This window comes from Salvia hispanica, chromosome 2 (assembly GCF_023119035.1).
Source record: "Salvia hispanica cultivar TCC Black 2014 chromosome 2, UniMelb_Shisp_WGS_1.0, whole genome shotgun sequence".
Lineage (NCBI taxonomy): Eukaryota > Viridiplantae > Streptophyta > Magnoliopsida > Lamiales > Lamiaceae > Salvia > Salvia hispanica.
This window is the reverse complement of record NC_062966.1, coordinates 11,844,752-11,862,499: the sequence shown is the minus strand read 5'-3', so window position 1 is coordinate 11,862,499 and position 17,748 is coordinate 11,844,752. Positions and strand designations below refer to the sequence as shown.

The 17,748-nt window shown below is 36.5% G+C and overlaps 2 protein-coding genes across 3 annotated transcripts; one reads left to right on the top strand and one right to left on the bottom strand.

Moving 5' to 3' along the window:
• The first annotated feature begins 4,447 nt into the window (after window positions 1–4,447).
• LOC125205555 (RRP12-like protein) lies at window positions 4,448–13,041 on the top strand. 2 transcript variants are annotated; one of them, XM_048104581.1, is made up of 18 exons: window positions 4,449–5,048; window positions 5,165–5,711; window positions 6,116–6,370; window positions 6,892–6,983; window positions 7,522–7,732; window positions 8,293–8,474; window positions 8,549–8,788; window positions 8,951–9,123; window positions 9,293–9,386; window positions 9,462–9,518; window positions 9,595–9,729; window positions 9,847–9,915; window positions 10,731–10,844; window positions 11,455–11,616; window positions 11,700–11,828; window positions 11,970–12,071; window positions 12,246–12,295; window positions 12,394–13,041. In XM_048104581.1, the coding sequence occupies exons 1-18, from the start codon at window positions 4,548–4,550 to the stop codon at window positions 12,707–12,709; spliced, it is 3,429 nt and encodes a 1,142-aa protein (XP_047960538.1). In that variant the 5' UTR covers window positions 4,449–4,547; the 3' UTR covers window positions 12,710–13,041. The 2 variants fall into 2 exon arrangements, with proteins under 2 accessions (XP_047960539.1, XP_047960538.1); XM_048104582.1 differs by lacking the exon at window positions 11,700–11,828 and having other exon boundaries at window positions 4,448–5,048.
• A 220-nt stretch (window positions 13,042–13,261) lies between these two features.
• LOC125203460 (pentatricopeptide repeat-containing protein At1g79540-like) lies at window positions 13,262–16,024 on the bottom strand. The gene has a single exon (XM_048101807.1). It carries the CDS (start codon window positions 15,888–15,890, stop codon window positions 13,473–13,475), a length of 2,418 nt encoding a protein of 805 aa, XP_047957764.1. The 5' UTR covers window positions 15,891–16,024; the 3' UTR covers window positions 13,262–13,472.
• Between the last annotated feature and the right edge of the window lie 1,724 nt (window positions 16,025–17,748).

Below are 17,748 nucleotides of genomic sequence, written 5' to 3'. Positions count from 1 at the left end.
GATTGGATATTGAAATTTAAGATAAATCGGGTAATGGGTATTACTCGAATATCCAATTTATTATTTAAAGAATTTTTTAAATTAGGTTTAGCCATTTTGAGGTTCAAGAGCTGAGCTAATTTATTTACTAATTACAACTTACTAGGTTAACTTTCTCTACAATTATATAAATAAGTCAATCTCTCTTACTATAGGTCATGGCTTCTCCAAACTCTCACCTCGCATTCATCATTTGGAATAATTATTTTAACTTTTGAATTATATTATTGGTTGCTTCTACAATTATAATTTTTAGTGTTGGTGGATCGTTGAAAGTCCTATTATTATAAGTGATGTTATACCAACTGAACGGGAACACTATTGTTTCGTCTTCGTTGTATCAATGTGGAGGTAATCTTCTATCACTATTGATATGGAATTTTATTAACTATATGTTTGTGTAATATTAACGATGTGGGTATACTTTTTTGAAAACTATTTTGTTTTTAATTTTTTAATATTATTATATTAATATGTAATTAAAAGTATTATTTATATTCAATTATTTCATCATAAAGCATTTTTTTTGTTTTTTATATTCTTTTGTAAATGTGTTAATAAAATTAGTACTCCCTCCGTCCCGGAGTATTAGACTCACTTCTTTTGGGCACATGATTTAAGGAATTAATATTAAAATAGTTAAAGTGGAGAGAGTAAAGTATGAGAGAGGGAAAAAGTAGGGGAGAGAAGAGAGAAAAAAGTAGGTGGAGAATAAAATAAGATAGATTCTTTTTGCTAAAAAAAGAAATGAGTCTAATATGTTGGGACATCCCAAAAAGGAAAATTGGTCTAATACCTTGGGACGGAGGGAGTAATAAATTGAATTTTAATATTTAATTGTAGATTACTGGGATATTGGTGACGCGTCGTTCTCCTGTTCGCATTGTGGTGCGTTGTTTTGGTACGAGGAACGTCTTGGTAAACCCAATAAACCGAAGAGTCCGAGATATTCTCTTTGTTGTATGAACGGGAATATTGAGATTCCTCTAATGATCAGACCACCTGATGTTTTATTGAGTTTGATGTTCTCCAACGATGCCAAAAGTAACCACTTCCTAAAAAACATTCGTTCATATAATTCTATGTTTTGTTTTACTTCATTAGGAGGTAAAATTGATAATAGTGTGAACACTGGTGGTTCTCCTCCTGTTTTTCGATTACACGGTCAAAATTACCACTTAATTGGTAGCATGCTCCCGCTACGTGGTGAATTACCCAAGTTTGCTCAATTGTGTATATATGATAATTGTCGCAGTGAGGTATGTCTTTTTATTTAAATGAATTATCTGTTAAATTTTAGTTAATTTTTTTTTATTGTATTTTGATGTAGTTGTTATTATTTCAGGAATAGAGATTATGCTAATAATCTACATTCTGATATTGTATGTGACCTACAATTTATGTTGGATGAGTATAATGTGTTGGTGAAGTCTTTTCGTTTGGCTAAAGAAATGATCAATCAAGATAATGCACCAAATGTGAAATTGAGGTTGCTTGGTAAAAGAGGTAGAGATGGAAGGACTTATAATCTATCTTCTGTTTCTGAGGTAGCCATGCTTGTGGTAGACGATTTTGACCACGCATTGAAGGTAGAAATTTGACATATGGTGAATTTCCAACCAAGTTCGTGTGGAAAAAGATCATTGGCAACCTAGAAAACAACGTTATTCGGTTGGGAGGTTGTTTTATGTTGCTCCTGGCTCTGGTGATATGTATTATTTAAGATGTTTGTTGAACGTCGTTAAGGGGGCTACATGTTATGAGGATCTTAGATGTGTCAATGGTGTTCAGTATGATACATTTAGAGATGCATGCTTTGCTTTAGGATTGTTGGATGATGATAAGGAATATATTGATGGAATTGTTGAGGCTTCTTTTTGGTCGTCTGCACATTCACTGAGATTGCTATTTGTAAGTTTGTTGTCATCAGAATCTGTATCTCGGCCCGATGTTTTATGGCAAAAGTGTTGGAAACATTTATCCGATGATGTTGTTTATAATCAAAGAAAGTTGAGGAATCTACCAGGTAATTTTGAACTGAACTATTTTTGTTATATTTTTTATATATTTTTGTTTCATATACAAAATGTTACATGCATATTTTTTGTACTCCAGATTTGGTGCTAAATGATGATGAAATTCAGAATATTGTGTTGGCCAACATTGTGAAATTACTACTGAACGTTGGTAAAAGTTTGCATGACTACCATGGTATGCCGTATCCAAAACCGCAGTATTTTGAATCATTTCAGAATACTTTGATCAGCGATGAGTTGTCTTATGATCGTGAAGCTTTAAGGAAAGAACACTTGGAATTTCTATCAAAGTTCACGGATGAGCAACTTAATGTTCATGATATGATAATGTCGTCTGTGAATTCGACTGAAGGAAAAATGTTTTTTGTTTATGGTTATGGAGGTACTAGAAAAACATTCATTTGGAGGTCTTTGTCAACGGGTATTCGTTCGACATGAGGTATTGTGTAAAATGTGGCGTCCAGTGGCATAGCTTCTCTATTGTTATCAGGGGGTAGAACAGCTCACTCACGTTTTAAGATTCCTATCAATGTTAATGAAGATTCTATGTGCAATATAAAACAAGGATCTGATCTTGCGGAGCTTATCATAAGGTCGAAACTTATCATATGGGATGAAGCACCGATGATTCATAAGCATTGCATAGAAGCCGTTGATAGGACTTTTAGAGATATTCTTCATGTGTGTAGTGAGTCAAGTGTGCACAAACCATTTGGTGGAAAGACTATAGTTTTTGGTGGTGATTTTAGACAAATTTTGCTTGTTGTGCTTAAAGGAAGTCGGCAGAATGTTGTGAATGCCACCATTAACTCATCTTATCTTTGGAGTAGTTGTATAGTTTTGAGGTTGACTAAGAACATGAGACTGTTGAGTGTTGAATCTTCTGTTGAAGCTTCTAAGTTGAAGGAATTTTCATCTTGGGTTGCTTCTGTAGGTGATGGAGTTGTTGGTGGTCCGAATGATGGTGATTATGTTTTGGAGGCGCGTGTTTTGGGGGGTCAAAATATTGGTGACAAGGTTTTGATTCCACGCATGTCATTGATACCGTCTGATCCGAGGCTACCTTTCAAATTCCAACGACATCAATTTCCTTTGGCTGTGTCATATGCAATGACCATTAACAAAAGTCAAGGCCAATCATTGTCCCATGTTGGATTATTTTTGAGAAAACCAGTCTTTAGTCATGGACAACTTTATGTTGCTATATCTAGAGTCACAAGTCGTGAAGGATTGAAGATTTTAGTTTGCGGGGATGAGATTGGCAGTAGAAGTTGTATACAAAGAAGTCTTTCAAAATGTATGAATTACTTATATTAGAGAGATGTTTGTAACGTTTTTGTTACGAAAATCAGATTTTGAATTCTATATGTTGTTCTTCGAATTTATAATGAAGTATTTAAATTACTTTAGTGCCTACTTTAGTCACAAGTATTTAAAGGGCATTTCGTTTCTCCCTTGTCCTACTTCTCTCATGTCCTTTTATTTTATCCTTTAATTTTATTTATCACATAATAAATGCTACTTGCCATCAAAATTATATGCTAAATATAAAATGGTTCATTTGTTATCTTGATCATTTGTTTTGTAAATCTTTATAATCTTTTGAATGCAAAATATAAATAATTTCTATTCTTTATTTTCAATAATTTTACTTATTTCCTATATATTCCTTATTCTTATTTAATTTTTGTTAAAGATATTTTCTTATATTTTGAAAATCACTTGGCCCGTGCATAGCACGGGTGGTAAAACTAGTTTAATTAAATGCGTACGTTTTATTATTTTACTTACATATGCATAGCTAATCCCCATAAATATAATCGTATACTTTAAAATAAAAGTGACCCTTTTTTTAAAAGTTTTATACTACAAAATAAATACAACATTAAAAATATTAGTAAATTTAAATATTTCTATATTAATATTATTATAAAAAATTTGATTTTGTTTATTAGTTATTAACACATGTAAAGAATCGGGTATTTGGGTACTCGATACGTCGGGTATGGATACCTGGGGCGGGTATTGGAGTACCCGAATATATATCGGGTCAGGTTCTGGATAGACATTTAGATGATTTTTAAATTTGGATACCCGGTTTTTTCGGATCAGATATTCACGGATACCCATATTCTCACCCCTAAGCACTCCCATCCAGTAACCAAATTCGAAATTCACTCTCTAAATTTAAAATAAGAACAAATTACCCATATTGTAAACGTCCGTTTATATTAGTTTAAAATAGTATATATGCGTATCATAAACTTTTTTTTGTACGGATATGATTAATAAAATTTTATTACTATCAATTTGTTTTTTTGGAAAAATATCTCTAAATCAATGTAATGCAATTGGGTAGGGTTCAATACTTCAATTTGAAGATCGTCTTCCAAAACCCCTAATAAACCCTAACCCATTTTTTCTCAGGCAGTTGCCACCGCTCAACTCAATTTACTTGGTTCCGCCGCCGTAATGGAAGACGACGCCGCCCTTGAAGCACCACAGTCATTCGTCGCAGAGGCTGACATATGCCAACAGCTTCTAACCCGCTACGCTCGCTCCTCAGCTGCGCAGCACCGCCACCTCTGCGCCACCGCCGCCGCCACCCGCTCCATCATTCAGTCAGCTTCTATGCCCCTTACGCCGATATCATACTTCGCTGCTGCAATCACTTCTCTCTCCAATTATGAGAACTTAGACGCCGATGCTCTCGGTGCAGTCACTTCTTTCATTTCAATTGTGCTTCCTTTGGTCGGTAAAGGCGAAATCAAGCCAGAGAAAGCGCACGAGGCCGTGGAGGTTTTGGTGACATTAGTTGAGGAGAGTGGTGGTAAATTGGGAACTTCTGGTCTCAGGGCTGTAGTGAAGTGTGTGGGTGTTTTGGTTGCGGAATTCTGCAATTTGAAGGAGTGGGGCTCGGTTGGGCTAGGGTTCGAGTGGCTTTTGAGGTTCTCGATTGATAAGCGGCCTAAGGTTAGTATGAATAACGTTTATGTTGCAGTGTAGAATGTTTCGCCCAGTTATATAATGCAATAAAAGCTAGGAAGGAAATGTGTTTTCTCTTATTATGTCTTTGATCTTGGTTTCAGGTAAGGAAATCTGCTCAGGATTGTCTCTTGAAAGTTTTCAAGTTGTTGGAGCACTCTTCTATCTCCAAGAAGGCGAGTAAATCAATTTACTCGTTGCTCAAACGTCACATGCCATCGGCCGCAGAAACTAGCAATTCAAAAATAGTTGATGGAAACAGGCATGAGTTAATATCGAGGTCTGAGCACCAAGAAGTTCTTCATTTACTGAACATAATGAAGCATGTTATTCCAGATCTCTCACCCAAGGTCCGCGAGAAGGTGCTTTCAATATTGTTGAAGATCCCGAGTTCCCAATCCATGGTAGCGGCAAGGCATGTCTTCGATGTCATGGCAGCTATATTTGAAACTTCAGAAACTAAAGTTATAATCTCGAATGCTGAAGACATCTTTAGGCTACTGACCTCTTACATAGCTCTGGGTGAAAAGAACCCAGCTGAGAGCGTGTTGTTTGCTGCAAATTTGGCAAAAACTGTTCTAGGAAGACTTCACAATGGTGATACAGATCAATGGGAGTCCGTTTTCCCTATGTTGATTGAAGCTTTAGCAGGTAGGCTTTGATGTTATCTTTTATTCGATGCTGCTCTGAGTTCCCTGTGAATTTATGAGTTAGGCATATTCCGTGCTAATTTTCTCAAGACATATGTGATACATCTTGATCCAAAAGGAAAGTTGTGGTAGATAAATGGAAGGAGCATATTTGTCAAGTTACAATTTTTCTGCCCCCTAAATGTTAGTAATGGAGAGGAGTTCCAGTTTTATGATTAATTAGTTGACACTTGACAAGTTACTCTTTAGATTCCTGTGTACTGAGACAAAGAGATAGAGGATTCCCTTTCGGGTATTTCGTTCTATCTTCTTGGTGATGTCCCAAACAATTACAGCCGCTTTAAATTGCAGTATCATTCTGTTTGAACATATTCTTGAAGATGACTATTTAAACATTCCTATCAGGTCTTTTATCTTCCCCCAGAGATAATGTGGCTTTACAGGCTTCACTCATTGTCAGAGAACTGATGGATCAGCATATTGATGGAAAACGTTTGCTAACAATGGAAAACAAAGAAAAGGGTGATGATACAACTCACAGTGCAGAGTTTAAATCAGTACAAGCTGGATGCACCAAATTCTACAATTTGCTGTGTTCTTCATCTCCAATTCTAAACAAACACTTATTGTCTGTAGTTTCTTCTCTGTTCCTCAAACTTGGTAAGTATCTGAGTTTCAACATAGAAAATATGGAGTATCACTTTGATGTATTCTGTAATTTTTATTTTTAGATTACTTTGTCTATTTATTTACAGGTGATGCACGGTGTAAAAACTTTTGGGTGTTAGATAAATCAGTTGGTTGTATCCAATAAAACCTGTAAAAATTGGCCTTTGTTTGAGCTCCGGATAAATTTGATGTGCTTCCTCAAGTGCGAGTTGGTTCTTATTAATAGTCTTGGAAGAGGATTTTTTTATCCTTAAAGACAGTTTTGGAAATTTTCCATTTCCGTGTGTTATTTTGCTTGCAGTGAGACAACAGATAAATTCCGCAGCATCACTTACATTTCTATTGACTGTATTTGCACCAAGTTTTGGTTACTTTTGATCAATCATTAGTTGTGTCTGGTCTACCCATTAATTCCTAATCTTTATATTGAATCTTCAATTTCTCATACATAGTTGTTGAATAATGTTTTTTCCCTGTATTTTAATACTATTCTTTAAATGTTTGTGCTCCAGGTAAGATGTCAGATATCTATATGAGGCCTATACTTCTTAAACTCGCTGATTTGATGAATACTACTTCTGTTAGTACTTCAGAAGTTAAACACGTGAGCTTCCTCTTCCCACAAACTTTGTTTATACTTTATAATCAGAAAGTTCTCAATGCTGGTTGGTTATGTGCTGGTTGTGCCTTGTGAAATTATAGTTGTACCTTTTTTATATTTGCTTATATAACTATGTGGTGTATGCATTATAGCACCACAAGTTTGGTTGGTGGTATGACATTTGAATTGGTTACCTTTTCTTATAGTTTTCTTTATAGCCTGTTAGTTTGACAGAAACAATTTCTTTTTTGTCTTGGAAATCTGACAATTTTATATCTGGTTACATTAAGATTTATTTAGACCTTGAACTTGGACCTGGAGAAACATTTGTTCAGTGCTTGCAGTGCTGGAGAAATCTTAATTGATATCATTATTTAAGTAACTTGGTCTCTATTTCTTTGGAAGACTGTACATGAGTTTTGTTTTGGTTTTCCTTTGCAGTGCTTGCATGTTCTTTTGTAGCTATCAAGTAGATTTCATTCTTTCATAGTCTAGTTTGGTTGTTTCAGTTAAGCTTTTCATATTTTCTTCATTTGTGCAGCTCGAAGACTGCATCGGCTCTGCTGTTGTTGCCATGGGACCAGAGATATTACTCTCTCTTATACCAATTTCCCTCAATACAAAAGATTTTTCCTGTTCAAATATTTGGCTGATACCAATTTTAAAGAAAAATATTGTTGGATCGTCACTACAATTCTTTATAGAGCACATCATACCTCTGGCTGAATCCTTTGAGAAGGGATCTAATAAAGGTATATTGCAAAGTGAACCTAAAGTTTTTCTTATTCTCGTCTGATGCATAGTAACATGTGAATCTACTTACCAATTTTTCGTTTAATATAAAGCATATGTATTTCTGAAGATTCCAATAATATCACTGCCATAAATACTTGTCACATGTGGTGTTAGTTATGATTACTGAGCAACCTTTTTCAATATCTTTTTCAAGAAGTGAACACACGAGTTGCTAAGATAAACCAACAATTGTATTGAGACTCCATCATACATCCATCATAGCATGCGCCTCTTGATCCCAACAATGGCACAATTAAGTATATAGTTGATCTGCATGTCTAATGTTGGCATTCATTGCTCCTTTTGTGACAATTCTTTTGAATTGTCTGGCTTCATAATTTAGAAAGTAATGTCGTGTGTACAGATTTATCTTTGTTTTGATTTGTCTGCGGATGTAAACCTCTTCCTTCAATTTTTTGTCACTGTCTTTAATCTATATAGCTTGGTAAATAATGAATCCTTATAAATTGGGTTTTTCCCTTTGATCTCTTGAATTTGAATTTTTGCTCCTTTACAGTTAAAAATCTAGTAATTGGCCAAGATCTGCAGGCTTATGCCCATGGGTGTTGGGGTTTGTTGCCTGTGTTTTGCCACTGGCCTATTGATACATATCAGAGTTTTCCCTCACTTTCTGAACTCTTAATCCCCTTTCTCAAGAAGGACTCATTCATGATTGAGAATATTGCCGTCAGTTTGCAGGTACAGTTCTGATATTCCAACACTCTGCTCGCCAATTTTAATCTTTATGTTTTAACTGATTATTTTTGTTGTAGGAACTAGTAAATGAAAATAGAAGAGTGCTTGCCTCTGATAATGTTGGGCCTGCACAGTTGACTGATGTTCACAATTCAGGAAGTGTTAACGCTGCAATAGATTATGAAATAAGACATGTCTACTCCAAAAAGATGGCGAGCAAGAATATTAAGGCCTTGTCTTTGGGCGCCAAAGAGTTGCTTTTGCCTCTAGTTGATGTGCTATTTGAGTGCACTCCAGAGACTCGGGAACATCTACAGGTTGACATTGCCTATCAGTGGATATGATTTCTTACTACTACAGTTGATGTGCATGTATTGTATATATGTCTCTTTTCTCCTGGTTCCTGTTTCTGATGCTGGTCTTGAGAAGTTTCCTGTGGTATCTGACTAGTAATTCATTCATTCTTTAATGACTTTTAGGGAGCAATCAGCTGCTTGGTATCCATATGTGATCCTTCGGTAACCAAAGACATATTTATTGCTTCACTTAAGAAGTTAAAGCTACTGGATGATGCTGGTGAACATGGAAAATTAGAAATCATTGCTGATGTTACATCCAAAGAAAAAGAGAGTGCTGGTACTGATGTAGACAGGTGATAACAAAATAAAGAATTTATCTTACTGTGAAAGATTATGGATATGCTATTCAACTTCTCGTCCTTGTCCCTGGTTTGACTTTTCCATGTCTACATGTATGGGAATGAAGATATTGAATCTAATATTTTGTATGTTGTTGATGTCGATCTGTCTATTTTTTTGTAGGTGTTTAATACTGGACCTTGCATCTTGCATAGTTGAGGGATGTGATACTGATCTAGTTAATATACTATTTTCTCTTATTAAGCATTATCTGCAGGTTAGTTGATTCCTTTTTACTTTATTATCTACATTTATATGATATGCTATTATGACAAGAATTTTTGGATTTTAGGCAAGTGATGTGGTCAGTCCGATGGAAGCATATCAAACTCTCAGCAAAATTCTTGAGGTTTGTTGTTATATTATTGCTGTATATTTTTTAAAGAAACAGTTATTGAATTATTCTTATACCATCCTCTGTGCAGAAACATTCTTCATTCTGCTCTACAGAATTTGATGTGGTGATGGATTTGTTGGCTGGAATGAAGCCTTCAGAAAACATTGAATTGGTTAAAAGCCGTTTTGCCTGTTTGCAGACCTTGCTAATTCATGCATTATCGGTAGGCTAGCTATTTTGCAGTTATTATATTCTATACAGTGGATCTACTGATCCATTTATTATTCTGGGTTCCTTTTAGATTGAAACTTGATAGATAAGATGCACTCCTACTCTGCAGAAAAACCCGGATGAGGAGAATACAAAGGCATTCCTTATCCTGAATGAGATCATTCTCATGTTAAAAGATGTAAGAGCTACTTCTGCTGTTTGATGTTTTATTCGCTAATCTCTATGATCAGATTTCTAAGATTGTTTAAGATTTGTTTAAAGCATTTTTTTCATGAAACTGGAACTTGGGAAATACTCCCTCCGTCCCAATAAATATGAAACATTTGGTTTCCGGCACAGGATTTTATGCAAGTGTTGTTTTGTGAGTTAATGAAGAGAGAGTAAAGTAAGAGAGAGGAAAAAGTAGAGAGAGTGATGGTTCCATTTTAGGAAACGTTTCATTTTTAGTAGGACAACCCAAAAAGGAAAACGTTGCATTTCTAATGGGACAGAGGGAGTATCAAAGATTGAAGTACAAAATTCGTGTCTGGTATACCAATCAAGCTTTCACATGTTGCTGGTCTGTTTCCCTCTTAAGTATCTCAGTTTTGCCTTTTTTGCCATCTTAAAAAGCTTCGAAACCAGAGAAGATGGGTCGATAAGGAAGTTTTGGAAGTATTTATATGTGTTCTTTTAGCATGAGTGGCAAACTTTCATTGGGTAAGGAATATGATAAGCTATTTAGGTATGTCAAGGAAAGTTCCATTGAGTTTGCAAGTTAAAGGCTACAAAGTCTGCATGCCCAATGAGGACAGTCCATGCAAAGCAAGGCTATGCATTGAAACTACCGAGTTCTGTGTATACATACTGCCTTTTTGACTCATTTGTGTTTCTTTGTGTTAGTATGGGATTATTTGAATGTTTTTACTTTTGAGTTTCTATTGAATATCATACTTTTTCCTTGCTGCTATATTTCTTAAACTAAGCGTCTAAGCATAAGTTTATAATGCTCAGTCCAGGGAAGAAGGCAGAAAGGCAGCTTATGATGCTTTACATGGATTAAGTTCCAAGTTGAGAAGTTCAACTGATTCTTCTTCAAAAGAGCTCTATCACAAACTTATAACTATGGTGCGTGCAACCTTATCATATACTACTCCCTCCGTCCCTGAAAAATAGGAACTATTTCCTTATTAGTCCGTCTCTGAAAAGTATGAACTTTCTACTTTGGAATATTTAAACAACACATTACCCATACACATCATTTTATTTACAACGTATACCATTACACAACACTACTAATGATGTGGAGCCCACTCTCCCTCTTTCTCTCTCTCACTTAACAAACTATACATAAAACTCTTGCCAAGCCATATGTTCATACTTTTTAGTGACAGAGGGAGTACTATATATTTGATTTCTATCCTTACTTTCTCATAACTTATGTACCAGTCATGTTACCATTGATCTTGAATTTCTATGATTCAATCAACTACAAATACCCATTGCCGATTATGATGGTAAAATTGTCCCTTGGTGGATTAAAGGCATACTTAATATAGCTATATACTGTGATTTACGTCTGGGAAGAAAGCCATACAAGCTTGAACTGTGATATACTATTATGAGTAATTTTTATATATTGAATTGTTTTGTGGACTCCCTTATGAAGCAAAGTTACTGGGTTATCCCAAATTGGGAAAAATAGGCTCTACTTCTAATTTGATGCTGCTATGTGCAGATTGCAGGGTATCTTTCAGGTTCTTCTCCTCATATAAAGAGTGGTGTGGTATCTGCACTCTCGGTTTTAGTTTACAGTGATCCCGATATCTGTGTTACAATGCCTGATATTTTCCCCTCGGTTATGGAATTGTTACACAGCAAAGCAATTGAGGTTATAAAAGTGAGTTTTCCCTGACTGAAGACATCAACATAAACTATTCAGTTATTTTCTTTGATAATGAATGCTCGATCTAAATTGAACAGGCTGTTTTAGGCTTCGTAAAGGTGTTAGTTTCATCGCTTACTCCAAATGATCTGCACCATTCTCTTTCTGAAATCATGGATGGAATTCTTCGTTGGTCATCTGTCTCACGCTATCATTTTAAAGAAAAGGTTTTTGACTATTGGCCTTCGCTCGAACATTAGTTGCTTGAACAGTAGTAGCAAAATATTGGTATATGCTGACTAGTTGAACTGCTGCTGTTTTTTTCTGTTGAAAGATGCTGTTGTAATACTTGCTTTTATTTCTTGCAGATAATTGTGATCTTGGAGATTTTAATGAGGAAGTGTGGTTGTGCCAATGTGAAGGCCCTTGCACCTGAAAAATACAAGGACTTTGTGCAGGGTGTTGTAGAGGTACCTCCTCTTCCCACATGAACGAGTCTTTTCCCAATAGTGCTTTTAGTATTTTAGTTTACGAATAAATTGCTGCTGTCCGAAGCCAAAAATGTTCCCTAGTTCTTGTTATTTCAGAAACATTCTTTCGTTGCCCTGTGCCGCACACTTAATTATGTTATATATTTGCTGCAGAATCGTCATGGCAAGAACAGGCCGGAACCTTCTGATAAGTCTCTTAAGGGGTTCGATTCTTCCTTCATCTCAAATCTTACATTTTTATTGGTCAGAAATTCTGTTCCCATAACCATTCTTGAGATAATAAAACTACCTATTTTTCCAGGCAGGAGAAAAGGAAACGAGATGAATCTGCCATCTCGTCCAAGGAAGAAGGATACACTGGGCGACCTTGGAAGAAAAGGGACAACCAAAAGAACAATGGAAATTCCTCACAGAGCACTGGGCACTCTGATCGCACCAATTTCAGAAAGGGCGAGTCGAACAGACCTCAAGATGGTGGTGCAAAACGGTTCACGGGGAAGCCCTCCGGTGGAGAGAAGAAGCAGAAAGGGAGGTCAGCGTTTAAGAGCAATGAACGCAACCTTCATGCTGCTGCTTCTAGGAATCCAAAACACACAAAATCAGCAAGAAAGAACTGAGGATCAACTGTGCTCGGAGAGGGGGAATGGGCAAAATCAGCCATGGGCAGAACAACAGGAAGCACAGAAAATGAGTTGACAGGCGAAAATCTGCAATGGGTTGATAGAGAAAATTCTCGGACGAGGGCTATGTAGGTGAGAGAGCTATGACATCTAGGGTTTTGTTGAGGCTTTTTTATAGCATTTGGTTCTGCAGCATTTTGATGGGGGGCTGTAGGCTGTAGTTGAGGAAAAAAGATTATGTATAGAGATATATAGATATACGTCTCACTCTCATTACATAGTTTTTATGTTGTTACCGTTAACTATAATACATGATTTTATTTTAGTCACTATTTTTGTTGATTCTTGCAACATTGCCATATTGTTTCTACTATTTACTTTTCTATATGTACACAAATCATGGGAAATAAACAATTTTGAATTTTAGAAGCAGCAGAAAAAGGAAAAGTTACTATGAAATGGTAGAATCATCTGACTTAATCCATTCTCAATAGCTATGAAATGGGCGCCTTAAGGTGATCCTTTTGTGTTAGTCCGAGAATTCTGAAGTGTCAAAAAAAAACCTGTGTCCTTATTTCATACAACACAATGAGGGAATATTAGATACAGAGCTACAAAAATGAGATGTGGAATTGCCAATCACTCCTATCATTTTCTCAGCATTCAAAACATCTGTCAGCCTCCATTACCCAAAAATTGTAAAGCTAAGAGAAGAAACTAACACCAAATCTATCAGAATGATTCAAATTGTACAATAAAACTATGAAGCTGCTGCGTTGTCCACTTTCAGCAAACTATAAATGTGGGGCAAAAGAGATTTTGTTCTTGGATAAAGATGAGAGTTCAGATCATAACCAGCAGATTTCATTCTGTCAAGAAGCTCCAAAGCAACTATCACTTTATCCTTAGATTTGAGAAGCGACACGACTAAACTGTTACAGAGCTGTGGTCTAAGTCTGTAGCCTTTCTGCAGGGTGTAGAGAAAGACATCGACCGCTTTATTGAGTTCTCTTTTGAAGCATAGAGCGCGAATCACCAGCACACACGAAGGGGGAGAAACGGGCACGTTGAACTCCTCAAGAGCATCAAACGCCTTCTGAGCCTCCTCTACTTGTTTAGCTAGGCAAAGTCCGGTCAGCCATATGTCATATAATGTTGAATCAAAATCTGCCAACTTGATGTCCATCTCAAGTAAGCTTCTCACAGCTTGCTCAAATTCATCCTTCTCGAAACATTCTTTAACTGATTGTAATACTTCGGCCTTCACACCAGCTCGGCTCTTCAAGTACTTTAACCAGAAACTAATGGTGACAGACATCTGCTTCTTCCTGCTAGACCAACTCATGAATGTTTTATACACGGACGAGCTAGGTTTGCATCCATTTGCATTCATCTGTTCAAAGAGCTTATACGCATCACCATCTCTATCAACCTTTAGGAGCGCATATATGAGTGTTGCATATGTCACAGAATCCGGTGACAAGCCCTTGAGCTGGAGTTCCTCCAAGAGCTTAAGAGCAATATTGATGTGCCCCGCGCTGCACATGCCATAGATCAAAGTGTTGTACGTCTCCACATTTGGGACGACCCCGCTGGCAGCAAGCTTCTTCAGAAGCTTGTAAGCATTCAAAACCGAGCCAGACTCCATCATATCTTCAACTTTCTTCTGTAGGCTTGCAGTATCAAGGATGCGATCAGCACCTTGAGAAAGGCGAAGAAACAATGATGGGCTCCTCCCAACTTCCATTTTATACAGCATTAGCTGTGCTTCCTCGAGCTTCCCTGCCTTGCACAACCCATCAATCAGGGCATTGAACGTCACAACAGAAGGAGAACATCCTAGCTTCTCCATGCTATTAAAAATCTGCTGAGCCTCTACCAGCAGACCGTTTCTGCAGAAAGCTCGGATAAGAATCGTGAAAGTGTACATGTTAGGGATCTGATTGTTCCGAGAAATCTCTAGCTTGAGAGATTCAGCATCATCTAACAACCCTAAATCGCAGAACCCTTTGATCAACACATTATAACATTGAGTGTCGGGAACTATGCCTCTCCGTAGCATATCCCTCAACATACTAACTGCATCATTCATCCTTCCAGCATCACTCAATCCACGCATCATGATAGTGTACAAGACAATGTCGGGGTCTAACCCTACCTGAATAACTTTCTGAAACAACACCTCTGCCTCACTAAACCTGTTGGCTTTCACCAACCCATCAATCAGACAGCTAAACCCCTTTATCCCAACATCATACTTGTCGTCATGAAATGATTTCAAGAGCACGCAGGCCTCATCGATCAGGCCTTGCTTGCAGAAACCATCAATCAAAGTGTTGCATGTAGCAGAATCAGGTTCACATCCACTACTCACCATCTCGTTAAACAGATTATATGCATCACTAGTCCGCTTTGTTTTGCACAACCCTGATATTACCACTGTGTATGTTATCCTATTTGGCAGAATCCCTCTGTCAGTCATTTCTTCAAACAGATTGAGGGCAGCCTCAGTCATCCCATTCTTGCACAGCCCATCAATCAAAACGTTGAACGTATCGCATCCCATATCAATATTCAACTTAATCATCATGTTATAAACAGCGAGTGCTAATAATATCGCATTTTCCTTAACCAAAACATGAAGAATAACATTGCAAGCAAATAAATTCGGCTTACAATCATAATCCTTCATCTTACCGAATGCATCCACCGCTTTCTCCGCGTTTTTCAGTCTCCAATAAACCAAAATCAAGACCGCAAACGCATCTGCGGAAACGCTCATCTTCTCATTCCTCAACTCATCAAGAAGGCCCCAGCACGAATCCAACGAATTCACATTCCCGCTGCTCAAAAGCATGTCAAACATCAGTTTATTGGAGAAGCTACTTCGCAGGTGCGCCGTATCGGAAGCCCAGATGAAAAATCGGAAGCTGATCAGTGGTTCCTTGTTCAATCGGGCCTGAGATTGGAGGACTGAAATGACGACTTGGCGATTGAGCGACGGAGATAGCACGGCGAGAGCGGGTTCGATGGGGCGTTGAGAGTTGATGAGGGCGAGCACTTTATTCGAGATGGAATCGTCGAGAGCATGGTCGGAAAATGAGGAGAAGTTTGATTTGGCAGTTAAATGTTGGGGGCGGATTGCACGGAAGATTTGGGAATGCAGAAATTGATGCATAATTGAATGTTCATGTTCATCACCACATATGTAACTGCTCAGGTTTATTGATTTGGGTTTTGGCAGGTTTTCAGTCGGAGGCGCGGCGGTCGAAATATGAATCCTGTATTAACAATATTTCAGTAGTTGGATCCATTTCAGGTTAACCAATTTTCATTTTCTTTATTTTATAAGATAAAAAAACTTTTTGTAATGCGACTTACTACAATATTTTGTGTATGAATTGTAGTATGTCTGTGATAGAAACAACATATACGTGGTGACCGGGTGAGCATTCGGGTTTCGGTTCGGTTTTTTCCCCAAATCGAATCAAAATTCAAAAAATCAAATTTAATTCAAAATTCAAATCGAACCGAATCCGAAAATTCAAAAAATCGAAACCGAAAACCGAACAAAATTGAATAAACCGAAAAATCTGAAAAACCGAAAATATATATATATATATATATAATTTATTTATTTTATATATATAAAATATATATGATATAAAATTAAGGGAGGTGATCAATTGCTAACTAATTAGCAATCCAAAATTGAGACCAATTTTTAACCATTAGATTAGAAGATCTTGTGGTTGATATAATGTCAAGTGTAATATATTTTAAATTTAAATAATTATTAATTAAATTAAAAAGGTATTAATGGCAAATTCTATAGTAATTATAACTAACTACTTTCTCTCTCCTCAAAATCATCTCAAATCTTTAAATTTACGTAACTCTCTCAATTTAAATTATTTTTTAGCAAAAAATATATCAAATTAAAGATAATTTAATAAGGATTCCAACGAGATCTCAATTGCATATGTTCCGACGATGTTCGGGTGATGAAATTTGATAAATTATATTTCAATTTTCGTACATGTTGATAAGCAGCTTTTATCAACAAATGCACAAAAAAATCTCAATATATTGTAGGCAAAATCTCAATATTATGCATGTCCAATCTCAATAAAAATGTGTTGATATTTTCTTGTTCTTGTGTTGATATTCTAATGTCATATTGTTGATATTTGTAATACACAATGTTGATATAAAAAAACACTCACGAAAATTATCATATGATAACATAATGACGATATTACCCTTTTATTGATATTTTGTCTACTATTTATTGAGATTTGTGAGCTTTAATCTCATCCACTCATTTTAAAATCCAAGGGTGGAGATTTAGTCTTGATTTTGGATTAGGGTGCTATAAGCATTAGAATATGACTCATAAAATTAATAATATATATTATATAGTAGAATAGGGGCACACTATGGTGTTACCTTAATTAAAGTGACAATGTAACACCATTTATAGCCGTCCGATCTCCTATATAGATGACTGAGATTGAACTGTAGAAATAGAGTACGGAATGCTTGGTTGTTCACAATTTGTGGCTTACCAGGATAATTTTGTCTTTCCATTGAAATTAAAACCAAAACGGGAATGAAAAATCCCGGTAAATTTGGGCGTTGATTCATAACCTATCTTCCACTCAGCTATAACGCTCTCCCACTACTTGAAAATTGAATCGTTTCTCTTTCCCTAGTCGACCTTTCTCTCTCCAAATCTCCCCATCCGATCACCTACCGATTTTATTCATAAATATAAGCAAACCTTAGTCTGCAGCTGTTCTCTCCAAATCTTCCCGTTAGCGCTTTCTGTTGCTTTTCGCTACTGTCTACGATTGCCCCATCAACACTTTCTCCAAGTTCGGCGCTTGAAGTTTGCTGCCCGTCGTTAATGCCTGCGTCTTCTTCGTTGGTTCGATTTCTGTTTCATTATTGGCTAGTCTGACTACTTAGTGATTTTTTTAAGGTTTATTACGTAGTGACTATCATGCTCTTGGTTATTTTCACACCGATTATCA